Here is a 16,672-nt window from a genome sequence, read left to right on the forward strand (position 1 = left end):
TTGATGTTGGACTGGCTTAGTGGAGTAACTGCAGTGCACAATAAATACTGTCTACTTGCTGCTGTGATTATAGCAGCAACATTATTGAACAAGCTTTTCTTCATTTAACTAAAGCATTCCACTGCTTTTTCAATCTCACGAGGATTGTAGAATATCCTAAACTTCTATAATAGGAACTGGTCAACCCTTTCTACTCATCACAAGGAAAGGGATTCATGGTACTTAATGCTGGGGTACTCCAAAAGTCAACAAGGTGGATTTTTAGGTCACACAACATCTTCACTTGGAACTATATTTTCTATTTTTGTGCACTGTTTACAATGTTGGAGTTCTCCCATAACAATAATGTTCTCTCGCTATCTCCTACTTTTTGGCAGGAACCTCCTCACCACCTTCAATGGCATTTATAATCATGGGCGTCCGAAGGGGGGGATGCAGAGGGTGCGAACGCACCCCCCTTTTTTCCACCTAGAGTAATAAAAAAATCGCACCACCACCCCCCCACCGCGGTTCAGGCCCGCACCCCCCCCGTCCCCCCCCCCCCCCCCCCCCCCCCCCCCCCCCCGCACGCACCCCTGCTCAGACTGTCACTATTAGAAGATTATTAAGTGACTCATGGCAGGAATTGTAACTAATGTCTCTGCATTCCTTTCCTTTGCTGGTAGATATGGCTGGCTTGAGCTTAAATGAAGGTTCCAGTGGCACATCAGAACATGACATTCTTGCACCTCTCCCACATCCAGCGTGCCCCTGGCAGTTGGCTCAGGGGTTCCCGTATCAGTATCCACTGCCTCAGTCGTATTATCCTGCGACATGCCAAGAGCCCACCCCAAACTATGGAAATGGCAGTGCTGGAAGCCAGCAGAGTGAAGGTAGGGTACATGGTGGACTGACCACTGCTTAAAATCATTCCACCGAGAATGTTCTGGGTTTGTTAATGTTTGAATTTCTCCCTCTTGTGAACATCCTCTGGTTATGTTGCTCCCTGTGACAGATGTTCATAATTTAAGTTACTTAGCTTTCTGATCCATCAGCATTTGCGCTTTGCAAACATAATAAGAGATGGTAAGAGTGAGAAATCCCCAAGGAATAGTACTGCTTGTCAGAGCTGTTTAACATTGAAGCCCTAAAGAAAATCACCAAGGAAGGAGACAGTAGAGGAGATGGAGTTATGTTGGTGGGAGGGGTTAACGTCTGAGAGACAGATGATGAAAATGGAGGGATGTACGTGCAGGATGGGGGGGGGGGGGATGAGGAGTGTGAATGAAGGGGTGTTGGAAAAGATAAAGGAGGGAAGGAGAAATGTTCACTATTTTGGCAATAATAAGGTGGTTGTAGTAGCCATAATTACTTAACTGCATAATTTCTGACGAGACTTTGTGTACAAGGCTTCAGCAATGAATTTCAATAAATTATTTAGTGACTCTTAGTTCTTTGTTTCTACAAAGTACCACTGTCTCTTAACTTTTGCACACTGATAGGTTTTACAGAGAGGTGAGTTGTGTTTTCTGTTCTTTATGCAGGAAGCAAAAGCAGTGGATCTATTCGGACTGTTGGTGAGAGAAGAAGCTCAATGGGGAAGGAAAAGGAGCAGAAAACAGAGTCAAAGAAAGTGGGGGTTGAGGGCGAACCTGACCGCACCACTGGGAACATTATGCACTGTGAGCGACCAGCAAGCCAACTCAGCCACCACAGCCACTGTTCTCATGGACTTCCAGGAGTTCTGCCAATCTACCAGCCCCCAGTCCAAAAAGCATGTGGGCCCCCTGGAGCTCCCCCTGTCCGGGATCTAGCAGCTGTCCCCCCTGAGCTCATCGGCAGCCGGCAATCCTTCCAAAAGGCCATGGGGAATCCATGTGAGTTCTTCGTCGACATCATGTGACAGTACTGACTTCTCACACTAAACAACACTGAATTTTTTGCACACACCACTGTTTGAGACTCACCCCTAATATTTCAGGAACCTCAGGCTTCTAATTCTAACCGTGATTCAATTTCTCATCTGTCCTTGTTAATAAGAACTTTAAATTGATTGGTTTTGGTAAATATTGGTGCCAAGCACTACATTGTTTTGGTGTATTCTACGTTTTGGTGCCGTCATCAGCTTTTTTGTACATTTTAAATGGATGTTGAAGTTCTTCTGATCTACTTAGATGTTTAAAGGACTATTTTAGTCCCTCTCTCACAGGTCCTCACCATCCAGTCATCTGCTTTTGTGACAGGGACTCCATGTTTAAGTGCACCCCGACCTATCAGTGTAGTTTGCCAAATCCCTTCAGCAAGCATCTTTTTGTTGTCTCCTTTTGCAACTCAGTAATGCACAAGGCAACAACCTTTCAAAAAGTATTTTAAAGAATTTAAAAATTCATCAGTTGACGTTTAAACAGCCCTTGCACTCAGCGACCTTCTCTGCTGCAAGGGAGAGGAAATTATATGGCACACCTTGTGCACGTAATGTGTTGTCGACATCCTCAGGCAGTCTGGAGGACTTGTAATTTTGATCATAGCTACGGCTAAATGACACCGAATCATTCATAGTATTATTGCCATTTAGTCAATTTTTTAACGGTTTATGCTCTGTCTGAAACAGCTGCTTGTTATAAATGATACCTTTCCTTTGCTTTTTTTTCTTTGCCATTCCCAGCAACGAGTTGTAAGGATATGATTCTGTTGTGTTTTTTCCCCCAAATTTTCACTTTACCCTTGAGAAAATGCTGACTCTTTCAGAGGTTCAGACACCTCCTCTCTTAAATGTGTTCACTCATGCTGGGTTAGGTCCCTCCTCTTCTCCTGAAATGCTGGCTCCGACTGGGATCCACATCTGCCCAATAAGTGACTATCCTTCATCCTTTCTCTCGGCACCCGTGCAGGTAGGCTGAAAGGTAAATTACAAAATCTTGCTAGAGGCTGTCCTGCCAATTTCTGTATGAATGTACAAACATACAAAGTAGGAGCAGGAAAACAAAAAGTTCCGTCCATCTCGCTCTTAAATGAGTGAGCCTTGATTTTCCAGCAGTTTCCACTAGTTTAGGTTCTCTCACGAAAGGAAATATTGTTTCCACCCGTACTGTTAAAATCCCTCAGGTTCTCACTTGTTTAAATCAAGTCCCCTCTCACACTTCTAAGAATACTAACGTGGCCTGCTGTGAAGAAAATGTTGACTTTACTAAGATTCAAACATCACTTCTGAATCTTTGTCATAAGAAAACCTGCCCATTCAAGACATTAGTCTAATAAACTTTGCCAGAAATGCTTCCAACACATTAACATCCTTCCTTTAACAGAGACTAATAGTACTCCAGGTGTACTTTCATCTATGCCCTATCTATTTTGACTTTTTTAGAAGGTACTAAGCGAGTTGTTTTTGGGATAGAAAAAACAACAAATCAAAATAAAAACCAAACCTAAATGGAAAGTCGCCCACAAGACATTAGCTTACTGCGCACACCATCAGGTTAGCAACCTTTCACATCATTTGATGTGTTGAAGCACAAGAAGAATTAAGACATTTAAGAGGAATCTGGTCAGACACTTGAACGAGTAAGGTATAGAGGGATATGGAATTAATGCAGGGAAGTGGAATGAATATAGATAGGTGTGGGCGGTATAAACACGGAGGCCAGACAGCCTGTTCCTAAGTAGTTCATCTGTGATTCTGACTGCAAAGGATAATTTCATGTTTTTGTATGTTATATTCCACTTGCCAGATCTTTGTTGACTCACTTAACCTATTTATATTCCTTCTTAGTGTCCTTATAACATCTTCCCAACTTGCTTTCCTGTCTCTGTTTTTGTGTCGCCGGGATATTTATTTTTGTGCAACAAATATACCTTAGGTGCCTTCGTCCAAGATGTATATAAATTGTAAAATTAAAAAGCCGAGCACCCAGCTCCAGCACTCATCCCTGCGGGCACATCACACATTACATCTGACACTTAATTCCTGTATCCTGTTAACTAACCAATCATCTAATAACATGGAGTTTTAATCTTCTGCCCAAACTAAGCCTACATTGCTAACTCTACCATTAACCATGACAATAATTTTGCCACTCTCTCTCTCGCCCCCCCCCCCCCCCCCCCCCCCCCCCCCCAGTTCTCAGCCTCCGCTCTCCCAATACCTTTTCTTAAAATAAGAATGCAGGGGAACATTTTGCACTGGGGAGTGCATCGCACAGATTAAGAGAATGATGCTGGAATGGGAAACCTGATAGCAGACATAAACAGCCAGGGGTCTTGTGTGTAACGATAGTTTCCTTCTATTTCAGAGAATGAGGAAATGGTGCAGTACAGGGAGTCAGATTCAATTCCATCAGGTCTAAGTACAGCTTCAGTCAGAGCGTCAGAGTGTGAAGGGCACTGGATTAATCTTACGTTCTGGTTGTAGCCTATTCCTTGGCACAGGTGAGTGTGAATGCTGTCACATTTGCACAAGTAGCAGCATTCCGGGACTATGAAACATTATTTGAAGAAAATAAACATTTCAAAGCTTCAATATTAGCATATAGTGAAGCAGCTTGAAACATTGCTTCATCCTGTGGGCATCGAGAGAAAGAGCTCGGAGGATTGGTAGATCGTGCGAGGTCAGCAGTAAACAAGGCTCAATCCTTGAACATTGAAACAAGTTGGTCCAACACTGTGGATTGTAATAATGATAATGATGCAGATTTATTGAAAAGTTTAAGAATACTAATCGTAATTAAGAGAAAATGTAAAAAGAAATGTACAGTAGAAGATAAAATTTTATTAAATTAATTATTGTAACTATTCTGTAGATCAAACTCAATGAAAGAAGTTTGATCCAAACTGCAGATCAGTTGTTGGGAGCTGTCATTGTGTGTACCAATGTTGTAGATACTGTATTCAGTTCCTGTGTCTCTATAGTTAATATATCGCTGCCTTGGTGTAAAGCTATTTTAAACACTAAAACAAAATCACATTTTTCTTGCCTTATTTTGTTTCTGTTTTCTTTTTCACTTGTTGCATTGTCCATTTTATTTTACTAATGCTTTCGGAAAGAATGTGTAGGAAGGAACTGCAGATGCTGGTTTAAACTGAAGATAGACACAAAAAGCTGGAGTAACTCAGCGGGACAGGGAGCATCTCTGGAGAGAAGGAATGGGTGATGTTTCGGGTCGAGAAAGTCTGAGGAAGTGTCTCGACTCGAAACGTCACCCATTCCTCTCCAGAGATGCTGCTGGTCCTGCTGAGTTACTCTAGCTTTTTGCGTCTATCTTTTGGAAAAAATATTTAGTAAGGATCATGCGAGTCCAACGGTGAGATTTTCCTGCCTGACCTACTGAGTTCCTCCAGCAGTTTTGTTATTTGCTTGGTGAGATTGGAATCATATTTGCAAATTTAACAGCAGGACCTACATTAATGAAAGTTTATCTCACTCATGGGGCCACATTTTAGAGGGGTAGTTGACAATGGAGGCTTTGATTAGGATTAACATTGGTACTGCATGCATTATATTAGAGGGCACCGTTCCGTCATATATACTGATTTTAGGGACAGGATGTGCTGGATCCAGATTAACACTTTTTATACTCTCAAATACTCCCAGGTTAGTTATAATATTAATTTAATTCGGAATTACATACCCACTGTCCTCTGAAACCTGTTGAAGGAGCTTTTGCAAGTCAGATAGGAACATTGCTATCATTTTGACTGTTCAATTTGGATATTATTTGCATTGTTGACTAATTTCCCTTTGCATTCATCCTGTGTATTCATCTAAACTTCTTGGGTCACTGATCTACACATCATCTAAAACATAATTACAATCCTTGGGCACTGAAGTGAATCGATTTGGATAAGTTATGTCCCATATTTAAATGGAAATAAAACACCTGGAGCTCTTATAGAATATTCTGGCAGTCTGGTTGGTATGTGTGAGAGCAATTAGAATCATAGAGTCATACAGCACAGAAACAGGCCCTTTAGCCCAACTTGTCCATGCCAACCAATATGCCTATCTCTGCTATTCCCATTTGCCTGCACACACCTATATCAACTCTAAACTTTTATTTTACATGCACTGGTTCAAATGTATTTTAAATGTTGTTACTGCAGAATGAATGAATGACCTGTTTCTGTGCTGAATGACTCCATGCCTTTATGACCTGCCTCAAACACTTTCACTGGCAGTACATTCGATATCTGTATCATCCTCCATGAAAAAGTTGCCCCTGAGGTCCTTTTAAATCTTACCCCGCTTACCTTAAACCTAAGCCCTCTTGTGTTAGATTCCCCATCCCTTAGAAAGATTCTGTCTTCACACTATCCAAGCCTCTTGTGATTTTATGTACCTCTCTGAGGAATTAAGTCCTAACTTGCCCCCACTCTCCCCACCTGACTCCATCTACCCATCATTCCCCATCTCACCTATTGCTTGCTAGCCCATGCCTTGCCCCTCCCTCTCACCTCTTCATGCTGTTTGTTTCATCTTCCTCTTGTTTCATCAATTGCATTTATTTGGAAGTACATGCAGACTAATGGAAGGCATACTGAAACGTTAATGATGATATGGGTATACGATATGGGTACCTGACAAACTGCTCAGACAATCAACATGCTCCATCTCTGCTGTCTATTTAGGAAATTCAGAGCGTTGACCTAGAAATTACTTTGCACTTTTTTGCAATTAAAAGTGGGTTGTCTGCCACCCTAACATTATTTGTAAAAGTCACATAATTAGTGACAACTTCAATCGAGGTTCACAGAACAATGTTGTGGAGTCTCTCTGTTGTGCCACCAGTATTTTCCACCCGTGTGTCACAGGTTCTCACAGTAATCGCAATGTAGCATAGTTACTTCTTAAAAAGACATTTTGCCATGTAAGCAACACCCTTGCAGCCACAAAGGAGTGTTTCCATTGAACAAGTGGATGTGGGAAAGATGGGAAAATTCTGCATGTGTACCAGGGTGGCATATCATTGGCCTTCAGTGTTGGATGATGGAGCCTCCACGGGCTCCTGACAGTATGATTGTGTGTTGTATTGTGTTTTAAAGAGGATGATGTAACATTTGGGCAGGAAGTAGGATGTGATAGTTCCATACACGCTCTCAAGACCTGCAAGTAGTTGTGTGAAGGAAACAAACTTGCCCTTGGCAATGGTATAGGCTTTTTCCTAGCAATTGTGAGGTAGATGAACATGGGAAAGGTAATATGTTGGCCGAGATTGTACGTTTAGGCAGTACTTTTGTAAAGTACTACTGAAAGTACACAACAGACATGCAAGAGCAAGCAAGCCATTATAGCTTAATAGTAACCCAAAAACACTCAAGGAGCCCTCATCACATTCCATGAATATTTCTATGACAGAAATATCATATTTTACAAAGACAAAGGGAGGGGACATAGACTGCTAAGTGGTACACGGAGCAACTTGAAGGAGCAGGAAAAAGCAGATAAGTAAATACTTGCCATTGTGTCACATGAACTTAGTGAACCATTGTGGGGTGCAGCTGGTTTTGCTAAACAAACTACTCACTTGAAATGACTAATAGCTGCTACACAGACAACAAAGCCAATTGAGAGAAGGGGCTGACTGATTCTACATAGTAACCAGTTTGGTTTCTCCAGAAAAAGATAAATGCTGCAGCTTATTATGGCTATGAATAACAGCATCACCAGACGATGATGACCAGCATCACATGAGATGGTCCCTCCAGTCAGCCCGATAATGGAGATTGAAGATAAAAATGCAAATTACTGTTGTGATGATGAGGAGATCTGCAGTAGTCAGCGCAGACAGCAAGATGGCCAGTGTGCCTGTTCACCGGAAGAACTTGATCACTCTCTTCTGACATTTCACTTTTCCTGGTGATGACCATTCATTTTTCTGACATGGAAGGCACTGTTTGTCTGTGGAGGTGGAGATGGTTTTTACCATATTGGTGATGTTTGTGCATTAGTCTTTTCATGGGCAATCAGCCCACTGATAACAGCAAGGAATATATCCTTTCACCATTTTCGATCCACAAGAAGTTGAGCAATTGGAGTCAAGTTTCTGAAAGTCAGAGAAGTAGTAATATTACTTCTCAAGGATCAGACTCCTTTGTAAATAAAGGAATCAGCGTGAAAATGTATTTTTTTTCCAAACTCCGCCTCTCAACCCAGACCTTGATGGAATCCTGTGTATTGAGTAAGTTCAATTTCTGCTGGCTCTATGTTATCCAGTACATCGTGATCCTAATGTCCAACCTTGTGCCCCTCCATGCTTTCAGCACAATGATCTCTTCACTAGAACGTGCCTCAATGCGGTTTCAAATCCAGCTTGGATCTGCGAGTAGTTCTGCATATGTGTGTTTTCAACATCAAAGTTTTGTTCAAATTCACCAAAAACATTACCAGTGTTGACCTTCTGTTCCTCCTTTCTCCTCCTGTTCAATGCATTACAGCATTACAACATGTAAAATAAAATGACAGAAACCTTTGGGTGCAGGTTAACAGGGATAGATTAAGGATGTGAGAGAAGGCAGTCTGGTGCATGTTTGTGATTTTCCCTCTGAGTTTCAGAGGTCACACTGAAACAATTATATCCAAATTGTATATATATTATGGCAGAATTTACAGTCAGCAGAGAACACTCATGCCTGGCACTGACCACCAAGATTAAAACTGTGAGCCATCCTCCCCATTGGAAACTGCCTCAGGAAAGCTACTATTGGTTTGCATTCATTGGCAATGCATAGATATAGAATATTATGATGCTGTCATGTGAGGCATGCAAGATGTTCCCCTGGCCTACGCCAACGGAAAAAAAGGAAACCAACAGCAAGAAAGTCATGACTTTTAGAGGTGGCAAAAAGTTAATGTTTTTTAATTTTATTTTCATGAGAACTCTGAAAGACCATTAAAAATAGTAATATGACTTTGAAACCACTTAAAACATATTTAAACTTAAATACAGATACATATTTTAAAAACCTTTAATGCGTTAATAATCTAAATGAACAAATACTTGCGAAGCACTCGCAGCAGAATGTCTGATCTACAGCAGGATTTCACACTGCAAGTGATGAGGATTCTCTGCAACTTCCACCTCCCGAATTACAGAGTGCAATTTGCTATTCCTCAGAAACCACTGACATCAACTGCCACGTTACTGAAGATGGGTCTCAACCTGAAACAACAATATGTTGCATGATGGTGCCTAAAGCCGTATCACCTGCCTCCTGTAACATTTCCAATGTAAAGCAGGATTTGCATAAGAATACTGAGAAAGTGAAATCATAATTTCAGATGGGAGTTTTGTTAATCATCATCATCTTATCTCAGAAGTCACCCGATTTCCCCCCAAGTGATTACAACAATGGAAATAGTTGTAGATATTGCATAATTAGGGGGGGGGAGGGGGGTTGAAATGCAAAAGTTGCCAGTGTTTTTTATTGAATGATAGGCTGAGGGAGCTGGATTAATTTAAGCAACGATACAGTCAAGTGGCTGAATGATGAGTTACTGAATAATGTGTGAGAGAAATAATTAACAGCAATAGTGTTACATTCAGATGTTTCAGAAATTGCCAATGTGCAGATCAATGCAGACCTGCTACTTGGTTACAAGATGCCTTTGCTTTACATGATATATTTCTCATTTAAACTCTAAAATGTATTCCAAGTTTACAAAGGAAAAATCCTATTTGCAGTATCCTCTGTTCCTCAAGGGTTCCCGACTCTCACTGAGGAATAGAGTGGTTGTCCCTGATCATGCTCAACATGGTATTGATTCCCAAGTTCTGATCGAGCATTAGAAAATGGAACAATTCCCTGAATAAGAATACTTGGCTTCATTTGAATCTTCTGTTTGTGAAGGAACAATTTGCCTCAGCTTAAATGATCCTTATAATCAAATAGTCCAATCACACTCACAATCAAATGAGCAAACGTATTCAACTTTCAAAAGGGACCCACAGGATTATGATCAACATGCATTGGACGTGGTAGTCACAGACAAACTGTTTCAAACACAGACACAGGGAAAATGAGTCTCACAGATTGATTCTGTGTTGTACAGTTCAATGATCCAAACACATCCATGTACTTTCCAGTAAAGGTCAGCGGATAGTAATCAGCAGCAAGGAGTCCGGCTGACATTCCCTTCCCTAAGCCATCAGTTCAGTTAATCACCATTCTCTTATTGGTATCTGCTTGATCTGTGGTGTAAGACAGAGTGCACTGATCTGTTAAGATCTTCACAGTTTCTCCATACTGCACGCCAATTAAGAAGGAATGCTGTCAGTAATGTAGAAAGTTGGGTTGTGTTATGTGGAACATTGTGTATTTAATCAGTGCTTTGATTCGCAGAAAATTAAGCTCGCAACAGTGGCTGGTTCCTGTGAAACAAGGAGGAAGCTGAAGAATCGAGCTGTAATTCTGGTGAGCTCAGAAGTAGAGGGGCTGAGCACTGCGAACACTCGTTTGTGTAAGCACACTCACTTCACATCAATTACTTCTTCAGCTTTCATGGTTAAGTAGGAAATGGCTGAGCTCATTGCAACTGAGGACATGAGACGGGTATCCTGGATGTCATACTCCAGCGTCACATTTGGTAGGAGAGTGTTAGAGAGTTATTGATCTCTTCAATAGCAAACTTCATTGCTTGAACCCAAAGGAAACCATCAAGCTGGAATCTGTGCAAAGAAAGGTTGGAGTAACCGTCAAGCAATAACCACAGGCTGAATTCACCCTCACCAAAGTGGTTTGTATTCACAAAGTCACAAGGAAAAAAGGATTTTTTAATTGGGTGGTGAAGATTTAACATCGGTAGAAATACAGTCAGTGTCAAGGTTTCAAAGGTATTTTATTGTCACATATACCAATTAAGGTACAGTGATATGTGAATTACCATACAACCATATAAAAAAATTCCCCCCACCCCCTACATAAAACAAGCTAAAGAACACTAAAAACATACATTTAACACATCACAAAGAAGGAAGGGACAGAGACTGTTGGCGAGGCAGCCATTGCTGGCTCCACCCAGTGGAATTGGGTCAAGAGGTAGAAACAAGGAATTGCAGATGCATGTTTACACAAAAGGGTGCAAAGTTCTAGAGTAACTCAACAACAATGTTACCTATCCATGTTCTCTGGAGATGCTGCCTGACCCACATAGTTACTCCAGCACTTTGTGTCCTTCAATGACGAGTGGTGCCGGGATCGGGAATTGCTAAACATTATCTTACAGGTATTGTGGATAACAGTCATCACTCTTAATCAGCAGAATTTTATTCCAGTTCACTCACTCTGCTGCGCTTTTATTATTCCACCTGAAGATATTATACCAGGTCTAGATTTTCAATGCTTCCTAATTGTTTCCACTTTCATAGAAACATAGAAACATAGAAATTAGGTGCAGGAGTAGGCCATTCGGCCCTTCGAGCCTGCACCGCCATTTAATATGATCATGGCTGATCATCCAACTCAGTATCCCGTACCTGCCTTTTCTCCATACCCTCTGATCCCCTTGGCCATAAGGGCCACATCTAACTCCCTCTTAAATATAGCTGTCAGCTACGATCACTGGCTTCACAACTTCACATGTCAGCTACGATCACTGGCTGTTGTTTACCTCCTGAAACCTAAGGTACCAAGGCTCTTTGTAGCCCCTTCCATTCCTGTAAATGAAGTGATTATCCAAAATTTGTATCCCATCTCAAATCAAGTAACACATTCCCATCACACCAGTGTTCACTGGTGCACTTGCTTCCAGCCCATTATTGCAATGATTTTAAAATTAAATCACTGTCCTTGTTGTCCTTAATCTTCTCCAGATTTAACCCTGCAAGATATTTCTGCTCCAGTTCCAGCCATTCTGGATTTCCTTCACCCTACCATGGGCAGCTATGAATTCCAGTCATGGCTCTAAGCTCTGGAATTCCCTCAACCGCCTCTGTACTTCCTACTGCTCTTTAAGCACTCTTAAATCCTATCCCCTGTATGAAGATTTCAATCATCTGAGCGATTACCTCTTTATGTGGAACCTTGCACAAATTTTACTGATACTGATTCTAAGAATAATCGTAGAACATTTTTTAATGTTGCAAGGTGTGTAGTTACCCAATAAACTCTTCAGGGAACAGGGTTGGAAATGTGCGCTGTACCAGTCTGTATGAGTCAGTCCTACAACAAGCTGCCTGGGGGGTTCAAACTGCAAGACAGAACAAATAGTATACTTACCTTTCACACTTGTTAGATTCTGAATTTATTCTGTTTACATTACTGGCATAAAGTGGAAAGAGGATGTAATTCCCTTTTGCCTGAAACTGTTGGAGCGGCTTTTTGATGGGTCCAGACATTGCAGTGCCACAGTGGACATTTGCAAAGGGAAGGAAATTCTGACAGGAATAAACGAGAAGCATGTTAAAGAGTGGCTGGAGTAACTCAGCGGGTCAGGCAGCATCTCTGGAGGACATGGATAGGTGATTGTTCGGGTCGTGAGTCGGAACACTTCTTGAGACTGATTGTGGTGGAAGTGAAAAATTTGAGACCTGCAAGTGCAAATCCCGCGAACAGCCTGTTTAATCCAACGATGAATTGTAACCATGCGGCCCAGGGTCACACATCCAAACGTATTTTGCCATTTATAGACAATAGGTGCAGGAGTAGGCCATTCGAGCCAGCACCACCATTCACTGTGATCATGGCTGATCATTCACAATCAGTTCCTGCCTTCTCTCATATCCCTTCACTCCTCTATCTTTAAGAGATCTATCTAACTCTCTCTTGAAAGCCTCCAGAGAATTGTCCTCCACTGCCTTCTGTGTTAAGTCTTCCATAAATAATATTGGCTCCGTTTTTTTTCTCTCCACTGACATGGTCTGATCTGCTGGGTATTCCCTACCATCAACTCTTCCAATCTCGAGAACGCAATTAAAATTTCTGCATAATGTCTTTGTCTCTGGTAAAATTTTGTGATCATGTGCTGCATCTCCTTCAAAGCTAGTATATCCTTAATGTCATGGCCCAAAACTGAACTCTTAGAGTCTGAATAAAGCTCAGAAAAAATGTTATAGAATTTAATGCCTTTATATTCCAATGAAGAACAACATTCCTTGAATATTAGGCAGCCTTACTCCATACAAATTGCTATGAATAGATATTTTGTTGCTTGTTCCACCATTCTTCAATGAACCGTGATGAAAAATAAGTCAGGTTTATTTTGCACACCTGTGAGCATGCTTCTTGCTATATTTGTGTGTGACATCCTGTTTGCATGCGAGATGTAGGGGATTGTAAATGCATCATGCCTTGCAAATCAATTTGAATTAGGTTAAGCCTGTTTGACAGTGTATACCCAGATCAGACTTAAGTTTGTGATATATTTTGTTTCTGTTTCGGGATGCATATGGTGAGATTGAGGATAATGATTGACTGGTGTCATCTGATACTGAGTTTGGTGGGTTCTCCAAGGAATAGAAATGAGATGATCTACAAGGGAGCTGATTAGGTTATGATCACCCTTTTTATTTTACCTCTGGTAGTAACCATAATTAAAGCACTAAAATACATCCGAAATACCATTGTGACGAGTGTCAGAGTGAAATACCAGGGTATAAATCCCTAGTTATTTATCCTTTATTTAAAACCCAGAGTGGTTCCATTCTCACATTTCACACAGGTGAATATTCTTCATGGGTGAAAACAGCAGAGTTAGATGGTGTTCTATTCAGCTGGTTGTTGACAGCTGTTTGAAGGTACTAGGTAAAAATGTACACTATAATATATATTTTTTTAAGTACAGAAGTCGCTTTTGATTTGGATTAGGTTAGAATTCTGCAGTTACTAAATAAACTGTTGTCAGTTTAATGCAATTTTTTTTTTAAATTCCCATAAGAATATTTGCCAGTTTGGAGTTAATGTCATAAGCATTACTGTTGTTCTGTTAGACAAAAATGCTGGAGAAACCCAGCGGGTGCAGCAGCATCTATGGAGCGAAGGAAGTAGGCAACGTTTCGTCCCGAAACGTTGCCTATTTCCTTCGCTCCATAGATGCTGCTGCACCCGCTGAGTTTCTCCAGTATTTTTGTCTACCTTCGATTTTCCAGCATCTGCAGTTCCTTCTTAAACACTGTTCTGTTAAATTGGGACAATATGTTACAGTCTCCATGGCTGTCACCTTTGAACCAATGAGAATTGAGTGAATGCAATGCAATATTGCCATCTGCTGGGAACCTGACACAAAGACTACATGATGGCTTAAGAGCTGATCACGTCATCTGTCACCATGTATCCAGGCATATGAAGAGGCTCACTATCATCAGTTCTTTTATATTCTGCGCCTTGATTAGCTGGCAACCCTGAGGAATATCGCATGTAGAATTCCAGATAAAAAAACTTGCTTTTTTCCAATCTGCAAATTGATTTATCTCTGACATAATAAATTTTGGATTAATCTATTGGGTTAACCAAACAGGTCAAAGGAATATTTGTATTGTTTGACAAAGTGAAGGTCTATGAAGAGTAATCAGTATCAGTAGCTCCACCAAAGGGAGAGCACCGATGCACAAATGATCTTCATTATATTTTATATTTGGCAGATTATATATTTTGTACCTGACAAAATCTCTTCATAACACCTTATGTTCTGCGGCTTCTCTCTGTAAGGTATCTTTTTACAGACTCCCCATATATTTTGATCCTTGCCGTCTCTAATGCATGCTATAGCTCACAATCAGCTGGCCTTCAAACGATGACTCCCACGCGTCCTCTGCGGACTTACCCAATAACAATCTACACTCGTTAGCTTCTGCCTAATGACATTGTAATCTGCCTTGCCCAAAACATCCAGACAGGTCCCTATTCAAAACAATCTTAAAACTTTTGGAGTTGTGTTCACTATCCATAAAATCTTCCACCGTAACACCAGGCACCTGGCCAGGCTCTTTTCCCATACAAGGTCTACGATGGTCCCTCTCCGACTCGGACTATTCACATCCTGCTTAAGGAAACCTTCTTGACTGCACTTAACAACTTTTGCCCCATCTAATCCTCTTCCCACTTGCCTATGTAAGTCTCCATCTATATTGGGGAAGTTAAAGTCATCCACTACAACGATCCTGTGGTTCTTACATCCTTCCATAATCTGTCTACATCTGATTATCTCATAGAAACATAGAAAATAGGTGCAAGAGTAGGCCATTCGGCCCTTCGAGCCTGCACCGCCATTCAATATGATCATGGCTGATCATCCAACTCAGTATCCTGTACCTGCCTTCTCTCCATACCTCCTGATCCCTTTAGCCGCAAGGTCCACATCTAACTCCCTCTTAAATATAGCCAATGAACTGGCCTCAACTACCTTCTGTGGCAGAGAATTCCACAGATATACCACTCTCCCGCTGGCTATTGGGTGGGCTATAATAAAATCCCATTAGACTAATTACTCCTTTCTTATTTTTGAGCTCAACTCATTATGCCTCAGTAAACCTGCCCTCCAGTATGCCCACTCTGGTTACCACCGTGACATTCTCCCTGATGAGCAAAGCAACTCCTCCTCTTTTACCACCCCCTCGATCTCGTCTGAAACATCGAAACCCAGGCACGTTGAGGTGCCAGGCATGTCCCTCTTGCAACCAAGTTTCTGTAATGGCCACAACATCATAATTCCAAGCACGGATTCAAGCTAATCAGCTTTACCCACAATACTCTTTTCATTGAAGTAAGCACACTTCCGACCTTTATTATTCCCATATTCATGAGCCTAATGAATATTAATATTGTGAACATAATTGTCATTCAACATATCTGCCTGGGAAGGTCAACTCCTCTCCCTCCCCCCTCTTCAGAACATGAGGTAGTAAGATATCATTACAGTCTGGTCCCTACTTTTTCAGGAAGATGGGTGAAGCCTCTGCATTAGAATGATTATGGTGCTTGCCCCTATTTTCCCCTTCATTGACCTGCAGTAACCTCATGCAGCTGCTTTTAAAAGAACAAGAAGTACTGTTGCTGGAAAAGGTGTTAGACTGGTGCCTGATCAGCATCAGGGTGTCAGTAATTAACACCAATCCACAGCCTGAGGGAACAGCAGGAAGCGACAGGATTCTGAGCATATACCCTCATGCCTGAACACTAATAGCAGGTTCCTCATGAGACACCAGTGCACTTGATCTTAGTCAATGTAATTTAAATGTATTCTCACTGCAGGTTTTGTTTCATGTCACAGAAAATGTTGGGGTCAATTTTAACTTTACCCATTAGAAGAGCCTAGATAAGTAAATAATTAAAATGAATATGTTCCGTAGTCGCTTTGATCTTGGAATTTGTTTGAAGGCTCTGATATGAACCTCTGGGCAGAACCAGTAATACCCAAGACAAAGTGTAGCATCGTACGTCTTTTACAGAATGTATTATGCATGCTCAGGCAAATACATGGGCAAGATATCGGAGAGCCCCAGCATTGGAGCCCATAATGTTCTAATAAGAAAATCACTGGAACATGAATCACAACACTACATGCACCTGTCGCAAAAAATAAAACAACAATTCATCACTCAGGGCTCAAAGATATAAATGAATAAACTGGGCATCTCTTAAAGCATAAATTATTTAATGTCTACTTAGAATAATTCATTGTTTTGAGAAGTGTCTATTTGTAAAATCACTGAACAATTGGGCTGAACTAACACTAAAGCTAATTCAAACAAAGAGTGGAATCACTTTG

At 41.1% G+C, this 16,672-nt stretch overlaps 1 protein-coding gene across 5 annotated transcripts in view; it reads left to right on the plus strand.

Annotated features, from left to right (window-relative positions):
• Nucleotides 1–8,554, plus strand: part of LOC129711570 (segment polarity protein dishevelled homolog DVL-1-like) — an 88,404-nt gene extending 79,850 nt beyond the window's left edge. For 2 of the 5 annotated variants that reach the window (XM_055659280.1, XM_055659281.1), the window contains 2 exons: nt 666–872; nt 1,524–8,554. In XM_055659280.1, the coding sequence (XP_055515255.1) occupies nt 666–872; nt 1,524–1,882 (566 nt within the window). In that variant the 3' untranslated portion in view covers nt 1,883–8,554. The remainder of the gene's footprint in view (nt 1–665; nt 873–1,523) is intronic. The other 3 variants (XM_055659278.1, XM_055659277.1, XM_055659279.1) reach the window with 3 other exon arrangements.
• The last annotated feature ends 8,118 nt before the right edge of the window (nt 8,555–16,672 follow it).

Source organism: Leucoraja erinacea, chromosome 30 (assembly GCF_028641065.1).
Source record: "Leucoraja erinacea ecotype New England chromosome 30, Leri_hhj_1, whole genome shotgun sequence".
NCBI lineage: Eukaryota > Metazoa > Chordata > Chondrichthyes > Rajiformes > Rajidae > Leucoraja > Leucoraja erinaceus.